Here is a 26,179-nt window from a genome sequence, read left to right on the forward strand (position 1 = left end):
CTTTTTAAGAGTTATATTATAACATATCATCCATCCTCTTCAGTCTCAAATACTCAGATCATCTCATTTGGCAACCCCATGCAAATAAGTGAGCAGCCAAAACGAGCTTCCAGATGTTTAAAATGTAAATCATTTTAATTACTTTAAGCTTAATATAAAAATGTAAATATATACAAAATTGCATGTGGCACTGAGTACAACTAGTTATTCATTTAAGAGTCTTCCTCGGATATAGTTAATTAGCCCCACATTTATTGCATTAAACTTCAAATAGTTTGTAAAAAATAAAAAATAAAAAAAAGAATTGCTATTGAAAGTCGAAATGACTTCAGAGACGAACTGAAAGGTGAATCATCCCCTATCGGGAAGTCAATATAAATAGCTTGTATTTATTTTTTTAATAAGTGCAAGTAGCATTTGTACCTGTAGACCTGAGTATGCCCACGCATGTTCTAGTCAGGCTGAAGCAGTGATGGTGGCTCAAAGAATAGGGCGATTTTTCAAATCATCATAACAACAGTGAGTCACCCCTTATGCTTTCTGTCCACATCAGTCATCTCAAAGTTTCCACAATCATAAAAATCAAAAACTTTACCTCTTTCAAGGCCATTTTTAGATAATATGAACACTTGTGGTCTCATTTCCTTTGCAAAAGCGTGACCCCACTGACAACTTGAATTTCATTTTAGGGGAAGAGGACAAAGTCACAGAGAGCCCAATCTGGGCAGTAAAGGTGGTGGCATAAAAAGATTGTCTAGATGTCACAAAAAAAACCACTCCTGCCTCCTCGGACTGCTGAAGCACAATGGCACAAAGGCGCACACCACATTTCACATGGTTTTTAAAGGACACGCTCCCTCAGGGCATTACAGTTAACATCACGGTAAAAATCTGACTTTGAGTGACGAATTCACAGAATCTCAGCCCTATCCAAAAAGAAAGAAAGAAAGAAAGAAAATGATGTTCTTCCTCCACGCTTGAAGTGCTATGTATTAGGTGTTTCGTTTGTAACTCATTACAAAATGAGTCACGAAATGAAGCTCTGGTAAGTTTGACACAAAGTCAATATTTTCTTCCTGAACTCGTGAAATTGCACAGTTCACATGCAAGTGGTCAGAACAAGGCTTCCAGGTAGGGCTCTATAAATAGCAGCCATGCTTAAAACTCACAGAAATAATGGAAGTTTGCACTAGGTGTTTTTTTCAGAGTCTGTTAGCAGGAGATTTTCTTGAAATTTTTAAAGCCAATAACTCGCATGTCAGGTCACCACCGACAGTGTTTGTGTGAATGAAGTCAACAGCAAAAGCAGTCCAATATTTATGTGAGCCTAATTGAGTGCAATGCTTTACTTAATTTACACCAATTACCTCACTTATAAGTACCCAAATCCCTGCTGTAATGGAACAGCACCACGGGAAGAGTATATGCTCAGTGGACTTTGTCTGAATCTTTCCTGAATGAATGAGAACATATCTGCCTCCTGAGAGTTCGGTGTTAAGCAGTAGGTCATACTGACTCACGGTCTGTTACGACTGATGGGAAACACCAAAGACAACCAGAAACATCTGGCCATAAAGGTAAGCAACATAAACAAATAAAAACAAAACCCAGTCAAAGCCGACTTCCCTGCAAAAGCCTTTAACTGCCCTATGACGAGTGCCCCAGTTTGCCCATTTTACTTTGAAGGAGAAGCCTCAGTGCAATGCACTGGACTGTGAAGTTCAATTCCCACATGTAAAAAAAAAAAAAAAGTAATAAAGAAAAATTGTGCTGGATTCCTTGAAAGGCACAAAAGCATTCAGAGTCATCTCTTCCATTATGCAGGCTGAGACTGAAATCGATACAGGACTCAGCTGAACCTAAATCTGGTCTATATAGCCCTAAAGGACATCCAGGGAATGACTCAGTGGAAGTAACGTGGCCTAAAACGCATTGCCAATTTAACCTCTCCCTTTTTCTCCTGAGGCAGTCAAGGAAGCTGCAAATTTTGGAGTAGAGAGAGAGAGAAACTTTTTGAACATCAGGGTAAATAAGGACAGTGTTTGAGGGAGCAAATTTGCATGCTAAACAAAAATGAGCAATATAATTGTGGTCATATTCTCAGGGCTACGAGGGAATCCTGTACGTACGTGCTGCTGGAAACCCTTTTAAAAGTAGGCTGTCAGGTAAATGCTGAAGAAGACATATGGGAACAATGAAGAGGAATAATAGTATCAAGATATCCCTTTCACTAACAGTGATTACAGCTTAGCCGGCCAGCTTTGTGCAGAAATAAACACGTGCACCACAAAGTGTGGTCTGGATTATCTACTTGCTTACAATGCAAAATTCAAACCTTAAATACATATCACATAACTTCTGCTTTTGTGCAGTCGGCACTGGCTTGGTTCTTTAAGTTGGAAATGAGTGATCACGTAGCCTCTATTGTCCCGTCTTAATACAGCTTTTTAATAACTAGCTCATGCAGTCATGTACCTCTAATGTTTGTAAAGTAAAGTGTAAAGTGTGTGTGTTAGTCCCCATAGGGAAATAGTTCCTCTGCATTTAACCCATTCACCCAGTGAAGCAGTGGGCAGCCACCAGTGCAGCGTCCGGGGAGCAGTGTGTAGGGACGGTACCTAGCTCAGGGGTACCTCAGGGTAGCCGTTCAGTGGAGTCGAACCCCCGACCTTCCGATCATGGGGCCACCACTCTACCTACGGAGCTATCCCTGCCCTAATGTGTGCTATGAGTTCGTGGACAGCTAACAGTTCAAAAGCTGCATGAGTATTTTGATAGGAGAAACTGACTTAGTGCAGCGGAACCATTAGTCAGTCGATTTGACGCCCACATGAATCTCTGGATTTGTGCTGTTAACATGCATAGCCTGACTCATCCACCCCAGAGCCTGCCTGTCCAAATAAGTAATGTATGAAACATCAGAAAATACAAAACGTCAACTTAGGGAGGCCCAAAAGAGCATATTAGGGGGATGACAGTGACTGCATACGGTCTTTGTGGAGTCAAAGCTGTTGGTGTTGATCCAGTTTTCTTCATTATTCTCTTGTTTTACAAAAAAAAGATAAATCCAGTAAAGCGTGTGACTTCACAGTGGATGCCAGCTGCAGTCAGACTAATTCAGCTGTTGCAGCAGAAGGAATTTCAATGTGGCAAACAAAAAAGAATCCACTTACAAAACTCTTACAGCAAAATCCATCTGTCTGTTTTCTTCTGCTTATCCAGTTCAGGGTTGTGGGGGGAGGGCGAGGCTTATCCCAGCTGTCATGGGGCAAGAGGAGGGGTACACCCTGGCCAGGCTTTAAACTTTCACAGTACTCACACAAAAAGACAGACAACTATTCACACCTACAGTAGATATAGAATCACCAATTAACCAAACGCCATGTGTGTTGCTAAGAATGTGGGAGAAAACCAGAGTACCAGGAAAGAACCCCCAGACATGTGGAACACAGACATGGAACCTAAACCGAAAAAGACCCCAGACTATACTTGAGCCCAGGGCCCTCTTGCTGTGAGGAAACAGTGCTAAGCACCGCTTTAATAAAGTCCGATTCTGACACACTCGATACTTTTAAAACTGACTCTCTAATCTGAAGAGGTTAATACATGACCACGTTCCTATCATCATCTATAGCCACAAGATGTGGGTAGTCACTGAAAAAGTAAATCAGGGTAGACCCAGTACCTTGAAGAAGTTGTGTTCTTTGGCTAAGGAGTTAAGCAAGTGTAGGGATGCTTAGTTTACCATCTCCAAAAAACAGTCAGGCTCATTAATATTACTATATACAAATATTACAAATAATTTGTAATGTAAAGTAACTTTGTACCCAAAGACAGGACGACAAGTCAACGTAGAATCTAGTGTGACAAGATAAAAGAAAAATGAAGTAGTACTGCCCTGAAATCGAATTTGGCATCTTGTTAATTATGCTGAAGGACGGCAGATTGAATGAATGAAGCGCTTGATGTACGATCACTGGAGAACAAGGGAAAGGGGGAAATCAAGGCTGTGTTGCTGCACTTTTTCTTCCTTTTGTACTGCTCACACCATTCCCTGCCCACACCACCAACATTAAGCAATGCAGAGGGCTGGAGGTCACTGAAAGCTGAGGTCATATAACAGTGTCTGTGTCATAGCAATTAAAGAAATAGATGCAAGTGTGAAACAATAGCGATCCCCTTCTGCAATAAGTAATTCCAGATATTCCAGATGTAATATTTATCTTCTTCAATCTCAGAAAACATTGCACACTGACATTGTGACGGTTTTCTTTTCATCACATCCTTTTCAGTCTCTGTACACCTGGACACAAAAGTGCTTGAAAACAAGTTGTGATACCCTGACAACTTGCTACCACACAAAAATCTTTTTGAGGATTACAGTAACTCTTCTTACTTTTAGTGACTTTTATAACTATAAATAAAATGAACAACTTTAACGTTCTCACGGATTCCTGGGACATTACTGTAACAAAACTAAATTAAGTTCCCATCCACACTGTACAAAAACAAAACATAAAAACCTCAAAGTCAAACAATTTAAATCAGATTTGTTATTTGAGGCTAAACTGTAGCATCATGCCTCCCTCTGGTGCTCTCTGTTTGTAAAGTGGCCTTGAAGTTGTTGGCGTGTGGCGACAAGCTTCCTGGGTGACAGCAAGCAGAGCTGCTGGTGAGATATCTTTCATGTTTCATTGAAGAGCTCACAAATGGTGCTGTGGAGCGGTGGGGGGCAGGGCAGCGAGGAGGTCTTTCCCACAGCCGGCTATCTCAAAGGCTGCACATACCAGCCCGGTGCAGGGGGGGACAGGGAGGCCTCTGTGCCACACATCAAAACAGCTGGAGTGACTGATAGGGTACTACTTCTGCAGGCATCTGCGGTATGCACTGTACACAAGTCGAGCTATTGTGTAAAGGCCCGCACTTTTGATTAGCAAACATAGATTTCAATTTCAAAATCGAATCTGAAGTTTTCACTCTCATCTCAATACACTGCCATGGCCATTGCCCAATGAAGTACAGTATTTGTCCCAATGTGCCAATTTAACTTCTGGCTCTTCTCCAGTGAGCAACATCTATTTAAAAACTTTGACAAATATGCACGTTTATGTTTTTTATCCATCACACAATGCATAAATGTCACGGAGGCATCAGATCGCTCCCAAATTTCTTTAGCAGCATCACAATAAACCCGAAAATCCTGACACAGAGAGTCACAAAGAACTATCTTTAGCTAGAAGAAGAACATGGAGTCCTGCACCAAATGTTATGCCTATATCTCAATATCATCGAGCCGGTCTGGATTAACATGAAGTCACAGAAAACTCTGAAATAGTCTAGCTCAGAATAAATTCTCTGCCAAGTACCTTGAAAAATCTGCCTACAAGTGTAACTGTGGAAATAGTGGGTAGTTGTAATATTATATTGTGAAAGCATCCTCATCTTCAGAACATATAGTTATGACAAAAGCAAAAGGGCAAAATATATTAAATATATAAAAAGCAAAGGATGCTACCCTGAATGACTGGGAACACTGTGCTCTTGCTTTTAGTGGCTGTAGAGATCAAATTAGTCCACACACATACCCACGTACATACAGCCAATGTAGGATGCAGGACAGAATGTACCACTCTGAGCTGACAGGTTGTGTAACCATGGCTTCAAAAGCGTGACCAGCGATAGTGATGACCCCCCGACTGCTGCCTGTGGCACTGCAGTTTGTCATTAACGGTCCTGCCACGGTCACTGGTGATAGGCTAACGATTATGCCCCGAGGTTGGTTGGGGCCGATTGGCTGGGCTACTGCCAGATTGTGCTCCAAGTAGGCTAGTAAACACATCACAATACTGATGGTGGTGACAGAAATACTGATATTTTGAGATAATTCTTTAAAAAGAGGATAAAGGAAAAAACTGAGATATTTGGATGTTTGAATGTCTTTGTCACTACCGTCACAGCTGTAGCTGACATCACTGCAATATCTTCAAGCCTTCAAGTCCTTCAAGATCTCTTTAAGATGACATCTAATTCCCACCTTAATGCCAAATGCTGCTCAGGCCCGAGTCTGACAGGTTTAAATCAATATCTGCCTTTTGTATGTATGGGGTGATAAAGGAGTGACAACATTCATTTTAATGATATACTTGCACTTCCCAGATATCATCTGTCACTCAAACTATGTCTGGTGCTGCGACAATCATTGTCAAATGTTATCCCACATCTGCATATTATAATACTTTCTCACAGCTTCTGTAAATATACATATAAAATGTAAGTAGGAGAATGAGAAAGGCTAAGAAAAAACATGCAAAAAAGTTTCTGAGTCATCCACCGTTTGGCGTAATTTGTTAACATGAAGCAAAGGAACTGTCACATTGATTATGCTGTCAGTTCTGGTCATCAGGGAAACTCGATTTATGTGAAGTAGCAGCTCCCAAAAGCGCAGCAGCAAAGAGAACTTTCTTTAAGATGAGTTTCAGTGTGGAGTGATCCGCATATTAACACTGCACTGTATGTAGCACTGATATGAGTTAGCAACAAACAAATTATCAGCTAATTATCAATAACGTGCCACAAGTCTGTAGTTTTTCACTTGTGATTACAGAATCTCCCTTTCTGTTAACAGCACAAAGTAAAATACATCTAAAATGGATTAAATAATAAAAACTGAAAAAGTGCCATTTGTTCATATCAGTGACAATTCAATTCAATTTGATCACAACAACAGTCACGTCAAGGTTTATTTGGTAAGGTAAAGACCTTACAATAATACAGAGGAAAACACCAACAATCAGACGACCCCTGCCGAGTAACCACTTGGTCACAGTGTGAAGGTAAAACTTCCTTTTAACAGGAAGAAACCTCTGGTAGAACCAGGCTCAGGCAGTAACCTCAGTTTTATCCTAATTTAGAGGCAAGAAATTAGAGATCATCTAGGTCTTTATGTCTTTAAGACCATCCTGTAGTTAAACTAATTGGTGTGTTACATGACTCCACAGCTGGATAAAGCTGGGTATCATCGGCATGAATGATGTATGCTATGCAATGAAAATGTATGCTATGCCTTCTAATAAAAGTGCCTAATGAAGCGTGTATAATATAAATAGAACTGGTCCTAGCACAGAACCCTGTGGAACTATCAGGCTTTTATTTATATTTTCCTCTGTTCCCAGTACGTAAAGTGCCAGTCTTTTTGAAAAATGACTATTTTCCGCAACACAAATCAATCATTATAGCATGAGATTTCATGTACTCCAGGATTTTCACATTATCTTGGAGATACTGGAGCTATGTGTAGGCTTTTTAAATGTACAAGAAAAACAAGTACATATATTGTACTAAATTTACATTGTTGATGCAGCCCCGCAAATTTTCATTTTATCTGATCTTTATATCTTGACGATGCTTTACATTTTAGAATGTCAAAAAGGGGGTTTGAATGTTCTAGTGAAAGCAGACAGACCTCAACAAAAGTCTGTGGCTCATTTGATGGCAGAGGTGTAGTTGAAAAATGGCTGTGATATACCTATCTTGTTTCCTTCTAGACCTGGCCACTGCCCATAGAGGTGACAGTTTACTGTACTGGCTCATCTAAATAGATGTGCTCAGTCATTTTTGGTTTTCTGCTCAGGCAGGCCCACAGCCATCTTATCACTTAGGTTTTAAGGTTGTGTTTTAACAAACTGAACCACGTTATAAATTATGACAAAAAGTCAATTTAATAGAAATCCTGATGACGCTGGGTTATCCTTTTATTAATCTGAAATTAATTTATAAGAACATTTATTATCTGCATGGAACTCATCCCAACTATTTTTGACTTCACAGCCTCTGTGGACAAGCTGCCACTGTAAGTCAGTGGGGTGTTAAAAGACAATAAAAATACAACCCATTCATCGCTTATCCAGTTGAGGGTTGCAGGAGGGCAGGAGCCTATAACCGCTGTCATGCATAGCAAGGTGGGGTAAACCCTGGACAGGTCACCAGTCTATCATAGAGCCAACACAGAGATACAGATGACCATTCAACATCGCATTCATACATCTGACAGTCTTCAGACTGCGGAGGGAGCCCTAGTACCCAAAGAGAACCACAAGCCACGGTGAAACATCCAAACTCTGCACAGAAAAATCCTTAAAAAAAGATCTTCTTCTGTCAGCTGGTCCCGTTTGGGGTCGCCACAGCAGATCAAGTTATGTTATCCCTAGCATTCACTTTTGTGACACCAACCTTCAGTGTGTCCTCCTTCACCTGGAGAATTTAGATAGGATGTCTTTCCTGATGCAACCCTCCCCATTAATCCAGGATTGGGACCCGCAGTAGCTACACACTACACTGCTACATGTGTGAATGCCCCTTCAGAATGAATTTAAAGAAAACCTTCCAGAGGACTCTCTGTTAAATAGTTTAATTAAAAAAATAACTGAAAGCCTTCATATTTTTTTCCCTTTTTTTGTAATCTGAAAAATGCTCTTTGGGACATACAATAAACTGAAGGGAGCATTTTCCTCAGTATGGTAGACATTTAATGTAATAGCACAAAATGATTGTTTTTTTTATTATATTTCCAACTCAACAGGTACTTTGGAAGGTATTTTTGGAATATCAACAATTACCAACAGGGTTAGCTATACATCAAAATACAGAAACATCATTTTTATATGATATTTTAATGGTATTAATGTGTTCGTTGCCAGCTTTGCAGAAGTATCTCCATATCCCTAGTGTGTATGCCTCTATTTTCTCATGGCATAACTGGGCCATTAGAGTCACCCTGATGCACCACATATATTTGCTATTCATAACAGGAAGAATATGCCCCGATCGACCGCGCATATTTCTGTGACAATTGTTTTCACAACGATTGTTCCAGTCTATTTTGGAATTCTCAGTTTTTCCTTTGAGTCTAATCCACCCCAAGAAGGACAAAGAAGGAAGAGATTTTCATTCAGCAATTTTTAAACATTCCAGGGCCCACCTCCAGACTGTCTCCTCATGAAGAAGAATGGGAAATAGCCTTTGAGCTCAATGTCGAACATATCGTGTCCAAACATGACCAAGGCTTGTTTGATTGCTTTTGATCATAAGTTTTAGCGACTTCATTCTGACACGGTGATTCTAGACATTAAACTTTCATGATTTAGCCTGAGGACACAACATATTGTGAAGTTGACAATGATGCCTGCTCCGTGGAAGGAGGCTGCAGGTTTTTGAAGAGCTTAGTGAAAAGGCGGGCAAAAAACAAGACATCTAACATCTTTAATTAAAACCGAATGCAGGAAAATTATAAATTAAACACAATGTTCCTTTATATTTAAAATCCTCCACCCGTGGGCTGATCACAGCAAAATTGCTTAGTCCGTTTTTGCTTTTCCTGTTATGTGATTTTAACATATTGCAAAATAAATTTTAATTGCTGTGTGTGTGTGTTTTGTGTAACACTTACAGACTACTCATTTGCTTGGAATGCACATAAATTCTCGACTTTTACTGTAGAGGCACAGCTGGCTAAACGATTAATGTGACAACAAAAGCACAGAGCTGAGACAATATGAGGTTGAGTGTGTCAAGAATCAGGCCTCAAAGGAATCAGAACCAGCTTGTAAATTCCTGGAGGAAAACTATTATGAATCTGTGGTAACAAGCTTACAATGTGCAAAAATGGAGCATGCAGAAAAAAACATCTGTTACTGATTTCCTGTTTCCTGCTTTTTCTATATTAGGCTAATGATAAATGTCATTTGCATGTTACTGCGTTATATACCGACAATGCTAAGGTGCATATTAGACTTGAAAACCTGCATGTTTGAAGGCACTGCCAGACTAATACAGTAATGGCTCAATTATACTAGACTAAGAACAGAATGCTAATCTCCTTGTGACTAGGAAAAATTAGTGGTTGCCTCGTCATCAAATTGACTTTTTTTTTTTGCATTCAGTAATTGATTTCAGGTAGTTTCAGGGAAAGCTGGTTGCCAAGAGGGGTACGCATGCAGCATCCATAGCCTCTGAGTGACCACTTTCAATCATTAGGCGATTTCACAAGTCACTTGGTAGGAGCCAACCTCTCTCCAAAAAACTGCAGTCCGACTGCAATTACGCTCACAAAGATTGGAGAAGTCTTCCAAATGACTGCCATTTATTTATAAACGCAGACATATTGCCAACAAAATGCAGTCAATCTGAGTCAGTTTGCACCTATATTATCACAAATAGATTGCATGCAATTTCTAACTTGACCCCATTCAATCTCAAACTGATCGCAGACTGATAGCAGACTGATTGCTATCAGTCTGCTATAGTTTTATCCCCATCTTGACGCACAAAATTTGCTGGGAAGACAACAACTGACTGACTGTAAGTGGTCCCTGTCTTCAAAGCAATGATGTCAAAAATGACAAGATCGCAAGGTCACTGGTTCTCTGTTAGAACAATATTAATCGTGCTCTAACCACTGTTTTCCTTAGTGGGATATTAGCATTAGCAGATTCACAAACTAATGCTTCTGATATTCTGACTGTTTTTAAATGCAGTTGATTGTTGAATGAAGGAAACCATGAAACAAACAAATCTTTTTTTCCTTGCATCTCACTCACCAAACCTTTTAATCCATTGATGGACCTAAAACGAATCCAATCTCATGTATATAAAATGCTTATGTATAGACGAGGAGACAGTAAAAGCAGGGCAGAAATCTTGTACCTGTTCCATCCAAAGTGTGAAAGAGCGCTGCCACGAGTCCTTCTTCTCTAGATGCAGGTATGTGTTGAAGAGGATGAGGTAAATGTAGCGCTCCAGATACTGCAGGCTTTTCAGGAGAAGCTGCTGACACTCCTTCTCTGTCTTACCACTTTTGATCTAAAGAAAAAAAAAGAGTAAACAAAAGCATATTAGGGTAAGTGAGCAAAGGACATGACATTTTACCAATGTGGAAGAAACTGTTGTAAACAGCATCCATTTTTAGATTGTATTGTATAATATTGAGCATTCTTGCCATCAAATCTGCCTTGATGGAGGCACAGTGTTCAAATCACTGAAGGAACATCTTTAATGGAAATATTTACAAAATTTTACCGAACTACAGAAGACAATGACAGAAAACATGATAAGAACAGCAGAGTGATTTCTTGCGTAACTTTTTCAGCTTCATTATCACCCCTGCTCACAAACTTCAGTACTGCATGACACACCGTTGTTTAGTCACAGACTCCATCAAGTTATCACTTTCACCGATAGAGTGTATATCCTCTAAACTGCATCGACAGCAGCATAACATTTGTGAAGATTAGTTATCAACAGTTTTCTAATCTTGTTGCAACGGGCACAACATCACTACACAATAATTTAGTCCAATTTGAACTTTTGCAGTTTTACATTTTAAAAATAAAATAGGTCTCAATTAGTGTCATGCCTAAAATAGCAGATACATGTTGCTAGAAAACTGTCCAAAGGTTTTAAATGCCAGACATTTAATATCTTCAATTCTTTGTGGGTTTCATATAATTTGTTCCGAAAAGTGGCAAGCTGTCATATCACAGTGTTCAGCTTCCCTAATTTAATCACAAATGGAATTAAATGTCAGGTTGCAGCCTGCGGATCACAGGGAAGAGTGGTTTTTCCTCACTCCCACAATTATCAAATCTCAAATGAAGGATTTGTGAGAAAAATACGTGCACAAAATGTAATAGAGGTTAGTGAGTGCAGATTAAGGCTGACATTAATATGAAGGCAAAGCAAAAGCAAATTATCATAATGGATAAGGGGTTCATATCAGTATTCCAAAGGGTAATTTTTAACTTCTAAAATTAAATAAGTAAATTTTAAGCCTTTAGTTAAAGTAACTCTAGTCCTAGAAGTCCAGCTTTGGTGAAGTGTTGACAAATAATACGTCATATATGGCCAAGGCCCGCCTGTTCATGGTTAGGTATTTGCGGATTTGCCTATTCAATTTTTTTTGTGGAACTTAACTCCAAATTATTCACGGAAAATTTGTCTCTTCGCCAATTTTTACATCATCTTCAAGAAGCCATGAAAATTATACCAGCAGTTTTCAACAGCGATGTACAGGAAGCAGATTTCTAAGGCTTTCTGCCAAAGAAGAAGAAGCAGGACCACAGTCAACTCCTAAAGGTTTTCAGGTTAGCTTCCACCATTATAGGAGTGTTCGTGCATAGCTGTAAGATGTATATTTTTAAGGGTAATGTTGTAAGATGACTTTGAAATTATATTTAAGTGTTTAGAATGATAGTTTAAGATATATTTGGTTTTGAACTGTTAGAATAGGCATTTATAAGCGTTTTCAGAGGGGGTCTCAAGCATTCGCGGATTTCAGCTATCTGCTTGGTAAACAAAGAACCAGCTGTCAAAAACTATAATAGTCATGTTGAACGATGCACATTTAACCCTCTCCTGCAGTATAACAAACTTCAGTGGGATACAAATGTCAGGACACAGTACAGATTAACTAACTAGGGTTTGCACTATTAGTTGTGGAGGGGGTTGTTTTCTTCAGCCATTCTTCTAGAGAATTGCTGCTGTGCTTGGGATCAATGTCCTGTTGTATGACTCAGTTACATCCGAGTTCCCATCGGACAAATGGCCTCACAGTTGACTCAAGAATATTTTGGTATACAGAAGAGTACTCAATGACTACAAGCTGCCCGAATCTTGTGGCTACAAAACAAGCACAAAATCAACCCTCCATCACTACGCTTGACGTTTGGTATGAGCTAATTGTGCTGATATGCTGTGTTTGGTTTTCACCAAACATGGTGCTGAGCTAAACACCTCCACTTTGGTCTCATCCGTTCAAAGGACATTTTTGCAGAAATCTTGTGGTTTGTTCCAATACAAACCGAAGAAGTACTGTGCTGGGTTCTGCTTCCTCAAGTGCATTTGATTAGCAAGCACCTGGCTGCTACTTACTTACTGTCTTAATTCCTATGGAAGCAGTAATAGTGTTTTGAGTTTTTCACAGGACTGTGTTAAATTAAAATACCTACTCTCTGTTTACTTCTGGTTTGGGTCATTCACTTTGTCTGTTTGTCAGTAAGATTTTAATGGCAGCAGATTCAAGCTAAGAAGGCTAAAAGCAGCACCAAAAACACTGAGGTGAGTTGACTCATTTGATTTTGTGTTAACATGCAGTATTGTAATTCATATAAACCGTATATGCATATAGAAAAAATATAAACTTCTTGAAGTTAAATTGTGATGAAATGCATCTATCCTGCTCATTCATGACATCATATACAATGAAACAGACCAAACACCCAAAAATTCTATCTTAAATAGCCTTCAAATACCTTGCAATTAAACAATTTGGGTGACACATAAATTACTTGTGCCTAGACAGCTTCATGCTGTGTGTGATATACTTTCTCAACAGATGCAATACCCAATGATGTTTTTCCATTTTTTCTTCCCTTTTATCTGCTCAAGAAACCCATTACCAGTTGGCAGTTGGTAAGTCATCAGGCGAAACTGCTCAAAACATGCAATTATCAACAGGTACAACCTAATTTTCACAATAGCTGTTTACCCCTGTGTTTTATCCAACTCTTCACCTCCACTCTTTTTAAATAACTACAATAGTTACATGGCTATTCTTGTGATAATTACTTTCATAGAGTACACTAGAGTACTTAGCAATCATCTAAAGTATATGATGCTCCCCTGTTGTTATTCAAGAGACAAGAAAACAGTATTTTCACAAATCCAATTCACTGTCTCGAGGAGGGAAAGCCAGGCAAACGTTGGACATAAAATGTATAAAAATGAATGTATTAATTAAATTCTTCTTTTGAAAAAAAAAATTGGTTTATTATGTTTCTGACTAATCCTCTAAAAACCCTGCAGTAATTATTGAACAAATTAAAATACAAAATATTGGAGTTAAAGATAGACATAAAACAAAGACACCAAACAAAGGCAGACCTCTGTAGCAGATTTTGAGCTATTACATGCAATCTCTTTCAAAGTTTATTATTTGAGTTGTTTTTTCAATTATAGGCTGGATGAATGCTGAAAGGCTTTCATCAGAGTGCCGAGACAGTGTTAAGGTGCTTTCCCTTTTTGGCTTCTTCCTTCTGATTACTTAGAAGCCTTTAGCACTGCCAGAAAACAAAGTGACAAGGTCTGCCATCCAGGCACATACTGGATTGAATACCATGTCAGTGGGGGTTAAGAGAAAGTAAGTGCTTGGAGAAGTGCAGTATGGTTTAATGATGCTTTTTCGCAGTGGTCTTTGTTTTTGATGAATGAAGCTGAATGAAAAGGTTATCTGCTCCCGGTGTGCAACAAAGGCATTTAGGGAGCTGTACAGAGAATATGAGTAGGTGGGCTAAAACTTTGGGTAATTTGAAATGTGCACACCATAATGCAATCATTCCAGAGCTGAATGACGCAGCAGACAGAAAGGGGGGTGAAAGGGGTTTCCTGTCCATTCCCAAACAGCTGTGGTTGGATCCCGGTTTTCCAAGCATCTGCAGCAGAGTGGTAGAGAAACCAGACTTAGGCAAACAATGGATGTGCTGTCTGTTTATCAACTCCCCCAAAGGAAGGGGAAGAAAGACGAAGAATATGCACACCTAGTTTTTTTCAATATTCCTAAGTTAACACTGACTACAGCCAGAGGGCAGGTGAACGCATGTGAACCTGATTACCCTGTGCACCCTGCACCCCCATGGGGCTTTCAGCATTTCCTTTCTTAGCCTGAAAAACTACAATGCCAAAGCCTGGCACCTACCACTGCAACTGACTCTCTCTCTCTGTGTCTCTCTCCCTCACTCACACATGCAAACACACACACTTACACACACAAGCTCAGTTTGCAAGGATTACATAATTCACACCTCAACAATCTCCTGTGCTCTAATTTGCTGGCTGCCATCTGTCTGTCTGCATCAGCAGTGCCATGTGTGCGGTTCAACGGCCTCTTGAGCACAATCAGAAATTCCATCAGAAGACAATGTTAGAAAGGTTGTGGTAAAGAAAGAGAGCTTTTTTGTGGAAACAAGTCAGTCTTGAAGGTTTTAGATTTGCGTATATAACATTTTTAGCTACTGGGACAATTCTTTACTCTTTGCTCAGCATTTTTCTTTTTTTAATCTAAGAACTACTTCTTGCTCGCTTTGTTGAGAAGAAGGTAGTCAGGTTTCTTAAAATTCTCCAGCTATTGCACGTTAAGTAGAAAGATTTCTCCTGAGTTGATGGCATTAGAAAAAAGGGGTGTAACTGAGAATTACATCAAAATCTCTGGTTTTTTAAGAACAAAGAGGGTGACTGGTCAGCCCATTTGGACTATCAGAGGTTAAAGCTATAATTCAACCAGCTGCTGAGGTGCAATAATGAATGTCCTGAGTGCTCCTCAGCCCTGAATGAGAAGGGAGACTGGCCAAACACATACTATTGTTGAGAGAGTCCAGGAATGCTGGTTGGCTGACTTCTGAGCGAGGACAATGTGAAAGTGGGAAAGCGTTTAAAAAATGTTATTACTGCACAAACACTCACAAGGGAGACACACAGTTAACTACCTGACTGGAAGTGCCTTATCTAGGTCTTTTCAGCACTAGTATCCCAGATAATAAGAATTTATTGGGTTATGTCATGTTAGATGCATGTACAGCATGTGAAACACACTATATGCATACCCAAATCCACTGTCACCAAAACATACCTGAAAAAAAAACAACAACAAAAAACGCATAACACTATGAACCACATAACACTGATCTATGAGTCATTCAAGCATAAAAAGGGCACCGAACTCAACAGATGAACCAGTGTTGTGATAACAGACAACACGCCAAACAACCAATTTTAAATGTTATCGTCAGGCTGTTAGTAGAGCCTGTCAGAAAAACACTTTTCTTTCCATTTCTTTAGTTGTAATTTTGACTTTCAAGGTTATTCAAATTATACAAATTCTGTTTTTGTCTTATATGCTTTATTTCCATGTGTGTTTGCACATATTTCAGTAAATCACTGCACCCGGCTCCTATTACTCTAGCAAAATATAAAGAAATGAGGGCTGCAGTTTTGTGTTACTCTGCAGAAAGTTTAAGTATATCAAAGAAAAGTGTAATATAATAGGAAATTTCCTCAACACTTTTAATAATTGTAATAGCACCCAAAACTTAAAATCTATACCAGAGGACAAAAAATGTCAAATAATAATTAACAACACCACAAGAAAAAATAATAAGACCTGTAATTAAAATCCAAAAGAGAAGCAGATGGGAATACACTATTCAGGATGGAGATACCGTACGTGCAAGATGTGGGCACAGTACATTAAAAATGACTCAAACATAGCCACAATATTTATCAAAACATCTACTGCAAACCACTATTCAGTAAGACATTCACCCTGGATGGGTCAGCAGTCTATCACAGGGTTAACAGGGCTACCACAGCGAGACAGACTACCTCACACTCTCACATCCACTCCTACAAGCAATTCAGAATCACCAATTTACCTAACCAGTGTGTCTTTGAACTGTGGGAAGAAACCTGGGCTCAAGAAGCAAGCATACGCCATAAAAGAACCTTCGCACTATGAGGCCACTCCACCACTGTGCACGCACAAAGTCTCAGCAAAACAACTCCAAACTTCTCAGGTAATCTGACTGCCGAACAGCGCACACTCTGCTTCTTAAACATTTGAAGTGGATGCAAATGCACTGTAACCACACCTGCTTAACATTTTTGAGTCAGATGTCTTACATTTCTTCTTTAAGTGGCACATCAATCAATTTAACAATGTGTTGAATTTTAAAGGAGCATTAAGCAGTTCATAAAAGGAATCCCTGTGTTTTACAGCATTTGTGATTTCAGCGTTTTATTCTTTGTCTCTCTTATTAGCTTTATGCTTTAGAAAGATGGTGCGTGCTGTAGGCAGCTTCAGCTCTATGCAGCAATTTCTTTTTGCATTGTCTGAAGTGAAACGTGCACTGATATGTGATTGTGAGTGATTTAATACAACAGCAGACACGTTTTTTCTGTCTCTGTTTTCAATTCTAACACATCAGACGAGGCTCAGACAAAGGTTCACGATAATCCCTGTATAAGCGTCATAGCCTGCAGCTGTAGTTACGCCACCAACATGTGAAATATGCTGCCGGACCTGTGCCTATGTGTTGTGTAAATAGAAATACTGTGCCTCATAAGGTTTGGTATAAAAGTGTTCCAGATGTTGAGCAATCCCACGTTCCCGACGAAGGGTCAAATTGTCAATCTGAAAATCTAAACACAACACGAGGCAGCAATGATTGGATCTGTGCTTGCTTAAAGACTAAAATCACAGTGATAATGTGCACCTCCAGTCACACCTACACACAAACACAGGCTGACAGGCAAGTCAATTACTGTGTAGCTAGTGTTATTCATTTATCAAACCACTAACATTTTGCCCGCCAGGGTTTTTCAGGGTGATAGAATTTCTGTCCATCTCTTGCCATGAATCTCTCAGGCAAAAACTCACTGACAGTACTGACACATCACAGGCCAGCGTGCCATACAGTCTCTTAACCCTGACAAAAACATCAAGCAGTTTGAAAATGATTTTTCCCTTTTACTAGAGGATTAGAAAAGCAATTATTGGATATGTCGTCCTGATAGTTGTCTTCAAACGTCCATTTACTGGCCTGAACACACCAAGACGACTGAGCCATCGGCCTCTGTGGGACTGTAGCTGGGATGCTTCATCATCCATAGTTCTTGAAGCGTGACCAACTAATCTAGTCTTACTAGCGGCCATTCTACCAGCGGAGCATGTTAAAGGCAAAATGACTTCACACATTGAAGTTGTTCAATATCATACAAACAGTAATAAAAACACCTAATGTATTTTAGGGGTTTTGTTTCTAGGTTACAGCTGCTTACAAGTCGTGATGGTAAGGCTGGTTTGTGACGAGTGAAACATTTAAATTTGTGGGTTTTGACCATTTTCAGCAGAAAACAAGCAAAACAAAATATGTACACTGGTATTTTTTAACTTTTAATAAAGCATGACTTATCTAGTTTGGGAGTCCAGTGCTGAAGGTTAACCTGTCTCTTGACTCATATGGGTAAGGACCAAGCTGAGAAGTGCATATTATGGTCTGCCTGTCTGACATATGGTGCCAATTACCAGCTGATGGGGTTGCAGGGGTAAAAAGGCCAATCCATATTGGCCCTCACCACACAAGTTTGCACAAACAGCCATTCATCAGATTCTACAAGAAAAACCTCCCACTCAAATCCTAAGCCAAACTCCAACTTGTCCAAGTGAACAGGCAGCCTACACACGGCTTCTCAACTCAATGCACAGACATCTCAAAGTCAAGCAGGCTGCACATGCTGATTTTAAACCAGAGGCGGACAGCAATTTAACAAAACTGCTTTCCATCCAGGTGAATGTTTTAAAAGATAACTTGAAAGTTGTTGGCACAGCTTACTGAAAATGTATGCTAACAGAAATTAAGACAAAGAAGTCTTATGTTCTTTTTTTTTTGTAGAAGTAGAGCCAGGAAATACATAGGAAACAATATGAGGACACGCAACAAAGCTCCAGCTTTCCAGGATTTACACAATGTTGTGGGTATCCAAACCATGTCCTCTAACAATCAGGGCTGCACTAAACTAGGCTCTTTGTTTATACACACAAACAAATGTGGCGTGTGTGTCTGTGTAGATAAGCACACATACACACAAAAGAGACTGCATTAGAAAGTCATCCCCAGTAAGATCTATTGCTCTTGCCTTTTCTCAGATGCCACCATCTAGAATTCACTAGAGGTTGTTTCATAGTCAAACATGAGCACAAAGCATGTTTTTACATCTAATATGTTAGTTATGATGCTCACAAGGCTACAATGAGTAAGGCAGGTTGGTATGTTAGACCTTGATCTAATTAGAATAACAATTAATATGTCCTATAAGATATCTGAGTTGTAACATTGTAACTACTTAACTCTTTGATCTGCTCTAAGCCTATTGGTTGGTTTAGTTTTTATGATATCTTTCATATAACCTTGTGCATTTAGAGATGCTTTTCTGCAGACCTGGGTTGTTATACATTGCTTATTTGAGCTATTGTTACCTTATTATTAACTCAAAGCAGTGTGGCCACTCTCCTCTGACCTCAAGTATCAGCACGACATTATTGGCTGGTCACTGGATGTTTTCTCATATTTTCGGATTATTGTCTGTAAACCTTAGAGATGGTTTCTGAGGGAAAATCCCAGCAGATCAGGCAAGTCTATCTAGCATAAAAAAACATCTCACGCTCAAAATCAACTAAATGACCTTAATTCTAATGTAGCATTTGAACTTCAAAAGGTTGTCATAACTGTGTGTACATACCTAAATGCTTTGATTTACTGCCTTGTGATTGGCTGATTAAAAATTCAGCATTAGCAATCAGCTGAAAAGGTGTACTTAACAAAGTGGTCAGTGGGTATATTTTTTTCAAAACCACGCTTATTCATCCTCCAGTAGATGTAAAAATGAGAGAAGTATATGAATGCATTTCTTTTATATTCCTTTAGGCTGCTTGAGCCTCAGAACCTTTTTTTAACTTGCACTTTTTTATGAACACCTGAGCATCCATCCAGAAAGCCTCTGCCAGTTTGGCCATGGCAAAACAATCAAAGCTATACATCATTCGGCCTCCAGTCTCAGGACTGGATCAACATAATATGAAAAACTCCTTTTTAAAACAGAAAAGAACTCATGCCGCAGCCAGAGAGAGGAGGAGACGAAGGTGCCTTTATGTTAATGGTTTCTACAGATTCTAATCCTCCTTTTTTCCCAGTCACTCAGAAGTTAAAAGCAGTTTCAAGCCACATATTGTACAGTACATATATATCGGTATTCAGTCTTTCCATTTAGCCTTTAACAATCCATGAGGATTTTTAATTGTATCACAATACAGATCTTATTTTACTTGACATTTACACTGAACCTATAACAGTTATAGTGAACAATCAAAAGGAATTTAACCCCAAATTACACCTTAAAACAGAATTAATATGATGGAGAACTAAAGAAAAGAATGCAAAATAAACAGGCTTTTGATTAAGCAAGGTCAATCTTTTTGACAATAGAGCAAGCAGAAATACATGATTCGTCTGGGGAGCAGAGATTATAGAAGCCACAGGAGGAGACAGGGCTCATCAGCAGGGCCTACTCAGAGACTGGAATATCTGCCCACAATAACCACACCCATTATGGTACATTCTGTACGTGCACATGCCTGGCAACACAAGTGGTGACTCCCACACTGATCATTTACTGAGCTACCCAATATCTTATGCATGCAAACCCAATAGTGAGGCATTAAGATGCTATGTTGTTGAGCTAGCTAAACAGACATTCAATATTTTCAAACTAATTGGAGTTCTTTTAATCAAATTTGTACTTTTAGTTACTAATGACCTTCTACATTGATGTTAGTCAGCAACAGAAAGCATTTTGATGTAATTGATGTTTGGGGGGGGGGGGGGGGCCTCCTTGTTAGGGAGCCACAAAGCTGCTGTGCTAACCACACTGCAGAGGGATTAAAACCTCATATTACTATTTAAAATGTGAAAACAGCCACTTTCTTTGGGCCTGAGCACCCTTAAGATGCACAGAGGGACACAGATCAGAAGCCATAATCTGTGACAGTGTCCTGTTTTTCAGGAAGGTCATATTTATTTCAGTTAAACAAGGAACAACCACATATTTTCCCCTCAACACGTCTGAGAGACGCGACTGACAGGTTGCAGTCCAAATAGTGACCTCCCATGTCTTTTTCTTCTCACTATTCCTCAACGTTGATGGAAAAGAATTCATGAGGACTGCACTTACACTAAGCTCCTTAATAATACTGTTGAAACTCGGACGACTACAAGCTACAAAATATATATATATATATACATTTTAGATACTTCCCCTCGTGTGGCTAACTGAAACAGAACAACCAAGTAAATATTATGATATTACCATCACAACCTTTTTTAAAGGAAATGAAATGTATGCCGCGTAGCTATTAGTTGCTTGTTCTGTCTATTTATATTTTTCTCTTCCTCTTGAAATGATGATCCAGTATAACTCCTGCTTTTGTTAAGGCTTTCTCTGACAACCCTAAAAGCTGGCAATACTGCAAAGCCCAATATGAGTACATAACTGTTGCAAAGACTCATAATCTGTATTTGTCGGGCTTCTTTTTTTGTTCTTCGTGCAAGGTTACAACCTTATTAGAAGCAAATTTTACTACTGCGGTGTAATGTTTATAGTTCACCAGTGGGGTTAATAGCCTATCGCTGAATGCTGAAAAAATCAGGAGCAGGAATTAACATTTGAATGATACGCATCGTTTACAACTCATGCTGATTGTTCACTTTCATTGGACACTACAATGCTAGAATACAATTAACTATGAACCATTGTATGCTATTGTAAAGAAGTCAAAAAAGGAAGCACAGGAGTAACTTTTATTGGCTATTATTATGGCTGGCACACAGGTAATTCACTCACTTTGGAACCTTTTTAAGCAAATCTGACTATTACACTGCAACCACAGGATGTCTGCAGCAGCACTACTTAAACTTACTTTTATGTACGACTGCTACAGGAACAAAGAGCCATTATGAGATCAGAGCAGCCGGGTGTAGCTGGCCAGCATACTAAACAAACCTTTTTAAATTATATGCCTTAAAAGTATTTTATGTCCATACCTTAGGAAATGCATCTGAGTTCAATTGCCAGCATGTATAAAATGCTTGTTACTATGAAGATTGTGACGGCTCTGTGGGAGAAGGTATGCAATTGTTGACATTGCATTAATTTGCTGCACAACTGTCTTCACGTATGAAACATGGCTTCCCCAGTGGGGCATTCTCAAAGTTTGATTCCCGGAGCAACTCGACCCAGTAACGACTTCTTGCATAATCCACATGGTTGGCATTTAAGTCACTTCAGCAGTGAAATTGCGTTCCCAGTTTGTTCAGTGCCAGTAGCTAGATGGCGCAAATGCCAGAAAGGTGGACTTTTTCCTGATGAAATGATTTGGGACTGAGCTGGAACTCACACAGACCATGACCACAGCTACTGGGAGCATGCTTAAGCACGCTTGCATGGCTTCGGAGGCAGTTATTCCTGGTCTTTTGGCCTGAGGCATCGACAGGTTTAGTGTGTGAGGGGATGTAACCCATCTGTGCGGTGCCCAGGTCTGATGCACTGTCCCCGATTAAGAGGGAGACTGGAGGGACAGTCGGGGCAAAGGGCAGACGAGGGTAGTTCAGTTATTCAGGGTGAAAGCATGCTGAACAGTAATAATTGTTACTGATCAGCATGTAAATTCAGGCAGAGCATAATCTCTGTTAGAGCAAGTGAAATGAGCAGACACAAGATAAGATGCAGTGTTTGGTCGAGGTTGCAAGATAAGAAAGGAAAAATAAATAACGCTAACACCACCTTTATTATACAGTAAAGTTAGCAAACTAAAGCATGAATGTTGAGTACAGAGCCATATCTATCTTACATTTACGACAACAGGCTAGCCCCCATGGAATATTGGTCTTATGCGATTAAACAAACCTGTCGCAGTAAAACTGTAGAGGGCATTTAACTGAGCAACAAGGCAATTTATTGCTTGAGCAGTTTTTTATTTGTAAGAGAAAGACTATGTTAAAAGCTGGGCTGTGATAGCAAGATGTGTTTATAAGGTATGCCAACGAAACTAATTAGCTTATCAGTTTTTAATGCTACAGTAAGTTAGTAACAGAATGAAATAACTCCCTTATGGCAATCCCAGCAGCTGTTTGCAGCTTTCCCTCGGCCGTATGTTTTTGTTAGCCGGCAAAAAAACAGAAGCTGTGCTGGTTCATGTAAATACCACGGTGAGCTGCCTGCTTTCACATCTCACACAGTTCCCACGACACAGCTTAACACTACCTGCCCAGCGTGAAATGGCAGTTGAAGCAAACAGGTGGCTGACGAGAAAAAATATAAAACATCTGGCGATACAAAGAGATATATATTTTGCTCAGGGATCGGAGAACAAAATAATGATACAATATTGAATTTCAAAATGCAAACAACAGGTGGGAAAAACAAAAAAAGTCACTATAATGTTGTGCATCATCTTACATACTGCCAGTTTACTCCTAATAGATGTAATATCCAATGTGGTAGTTAATTTAGGGAATGAGTAGAGGTAGAACAAATAATCCTAACTCACTGTACATCCTCTTTATAATTAGCTCCCATGTGCTCTCGTGGCTTTAAAAGGACATTAGACAGACTCTATAGTCAGATGCTGGCAGTTGAAAGAATATGAAGGCTTTATGACTAATTTATCAAAATGGCAAAAAACTGAAAGTGCACAGTTCAGAAACTGTGATTACAGAGTCTTATCCAGTTGCAAATAACATTTACAATCAAGTATGCCGGAAAACCTGCTGGCTTTGGATTCAAATAAGAGGTCTACAAAACACAGCAGGGCAGTATAGTACAAAGTAAAGATGTAATTAAACTTTGAACAAATCCAAGTAAGCCGCAAAAGTTATATAAGAATAATATAAGAGCTATAAAAAGTCTGAGAATATAATTCAGGTGGCTGAATCCTTCACTGGAAATACTTATCTGTTTGCTTTTTTTCCCCTCGATGACGCACTGCAGCAGGTGATTGTACTCATTACTTTTTCCTCTATACTAATCAGTGAAGTCACCTGGCACGGCACATGGTGCGAACAAAAACCTGCATATACTCTACCCACCATAGTATGTATGGCTATAAATACCTCAGAATCATCATTCAAAGGGAGTGTAGTCTGCTGAAAGGGAGTGAGACACGTACAAGAAGATCATTAAAGTCATCACTGAGCCAACTCTTTGCTGCCACTCGCAAGGATACGTGAAAATCAGTCTACTCTCTTCAGTTTATAAACGACAAGCATAAATCCCTAGTGGCTGTAACATATGAGGTTATATTAAAATCAGTGATGAATGCAGGCCTAGCTGCTAGCTAGACTTTAATAAACACTTTAAACATATAAGGGATTGTAATGCGCAGTTATTTACAACCGTGGGAAATCCTTTAAAAATAAATCAGCTTCTAAATAGCAAGTGAAGGACAGCAATCGCACATAACTCATCAAACAACTTCAAAAACTCCCCAAACATGCGTTATTTCCCTCAGTGTGTATCTCCACACATTTACACAGCTATATCTCAACTCTGTGTAATAAGTGTCTGCACAATAAGGTCACCACATCTGTAATTTTGTGGACAGTCGCTGCTGAATAATATATGTCATTAATCAGGCTGGAAGTTATTAATAAAAACAACCTCCGGACCTCCCACCTCGCGCTGGATCTAAATAGAAGCTTCTTCTCAGTTCTTTAAGCATCTCACTCTGGTGGGCTCCCCACTTTTGTCAAGTGGTACCCTTGAGCCAAAAGAGTATAAGAGATAGGTGACGTTGAAGTTCAAACTTGCACAATATTAACTCCAAAGCAAAGAATCTTTGCTTTAACCTTACAGCAGGATTCCTCAGCTCACTAGTTATTTCACTTTCTTTCTTACTAATCCTGTGCTCTTAGTAAAAATTAATCCTCCTGTCAGTGCCTGCGGTGGTCCCTTCAACCTCTGTGAATTTGGAGTATTTAGCCAGTTACTCCCCCTTCTTCTTTCCTAAAGACATTCACTACCTTACCTCAAAAAAAAATCCTCACAGCAATCTCCTCTCCCTAGAAATATTTTTCCATTGCCCCGTCCAAACCGTGAGGGCCTTTCTTTGAACACACAAGGAGCCTGATTTGCCACTCATTCAGTCTAGTTCTGTGCATCTCTGTATTCTCACCACCTGTGTGGGAAAAAAAATCAATATGGATTAGGGGTTGGGTTTTTGGACAATCTCCAATTCTGCCACTCACTCCTCTTTCCCTTTAATACCATCTCGATGGAGTGGATGGAGTTTAGTGATCCTCGGTGATAACATTTTCTGTGAAGTCACTCTTTTAAGCTGCTTGGACCTATAAATCAGACAAAGTTATGCAACCTGCAGTCTTGGGTCTGAAAGGTAAAGCATGGAATTGAAGAGCTAACTGATGAACTTGAGACATATAACCGTTGGCAGAAATGGGGTTTGGAGATAAGGCGCATAACCACGATGCAGCCCACAATAGGCAAACAAACAAACAGAGCCAGAGGGTGGACAGAAATTATATCTTGACTATATAAATTAATAATTCTTGAGTGATAAACAAATTGTTAAAAAAAAGCCCCACTAAATCCAAATAAGACTGAAGTGTACTCCAGTGTACACAAATTGCCGGAGGTGATTTTCTAATAAAAACTAAGCTGGACAACAAAAATCAAGGCCACAGCGGCTGCAGGAGACGAGACGAGATAAGCAAGAAGAGAAGAAGAAGACAGAGGAAGTGAGGGGGAAACTTCTGGAGTGCGCTGACCCTGATGTTGCAGAATGCATCTGCAACCTGGGGTCAAGTCTGGTCAGCAGAAGCAGTTTTGCAGGCCCTTTGAGAAGAGACATCCCCTTAGCCTTTGCTCCCCCCAAAGCCTCCACCCACCTTCCTTACCCCTCTTCCCAGGCCCCTCTGTGAGCTGGTGAATGGTTTGTGTCCCAGTGTAAATATAGTTTTTCTCTATCAAAGACATATTTTCCAACCACTGTCAAAAGGAGAGGAGGGTGCTTTAAGAGAGGGGGAGGTAAGGATAGAGAGAGTGTATGTGTGAGTGTGTTTTGGGAATGGGGGCTCCCCCCCTTCTCTCCCCCCTCTTTAGTCTGCTGCTGCCTGCCAGTTCTAGCCACATCTGGCACTGTTTATCACCTGGCCTGCTGGTTCAGGCAGAAGGAAAAACGCTGGAACAGGAACACAGTGCCAATCTGAGGTCCACTGTGGCAGCTCTACAGGATAAATCTGATTAACAACATTCTGGTTCTTTTTTCAGACTGGCCATCATTTACTCCTGTGACAATGATACCGTATGATACTACCTGCAGAAAAGTTAAAACCAGTACACTAATCAAAGCATAACAAAACATAAAAGGCTATTATTGTATGTAGTGTGCATGAAATGCAAATACCATTTACTCTTTACTCTTTTATGTAGCTCTGACTATCACTTAGTTAGTTTTGAAGTCTTTTCTCTTTGGTTCATTTCAATAAACCCTTACCTGCTCCAAAAA

At 39.6% G+C, this 26,179-nt stretch overlaps 1 protein-coding gene across 4 annotated transcripts in view; it reads right to left on the reverse strand.

The window, feature by feature from the left end:
- The window catches only part of pald1a (phosphatase domain containing paladin 1a), a 55,075-nt gene that overhangs the window by 2,268 nt on the left and 26,628 nt on the right, over positions 1-26,179 (reverse strand). For all 4 annotated transcript variants that reach the window (XM_005736429.1, XM_005736428.1, XM_005736427.1 and 1 more), the window contains exon 19: positions 10,702-10,857. In XM_005736429.1, the coding sequence (XP_005736486.1) occupies positions 10,702-10,857 (156 nt within the window). The remainder of the gene's footprint in view (positions 1-10,701; positions 10,858-26,179) is intronic.

The sequence above is a fragment of the Pundamilia nyererei genome, unplaced genomic scaffold, assembly GCF_000239375.1.
Source record: "Pundamilia nyererei isolate P.nyererei 1_Seehausen unplaced genomic scaffold, PunNye1.0 scaffold00069, whole genome shotgun sequence".
In the NCBI taxonomy this organism is placed as follows: Eukaryota; Metazoa; Chordata; class Actinopteri; order Cichliformes; family Cichlidae; genus Pundamilia; species Pundamilia nyererei.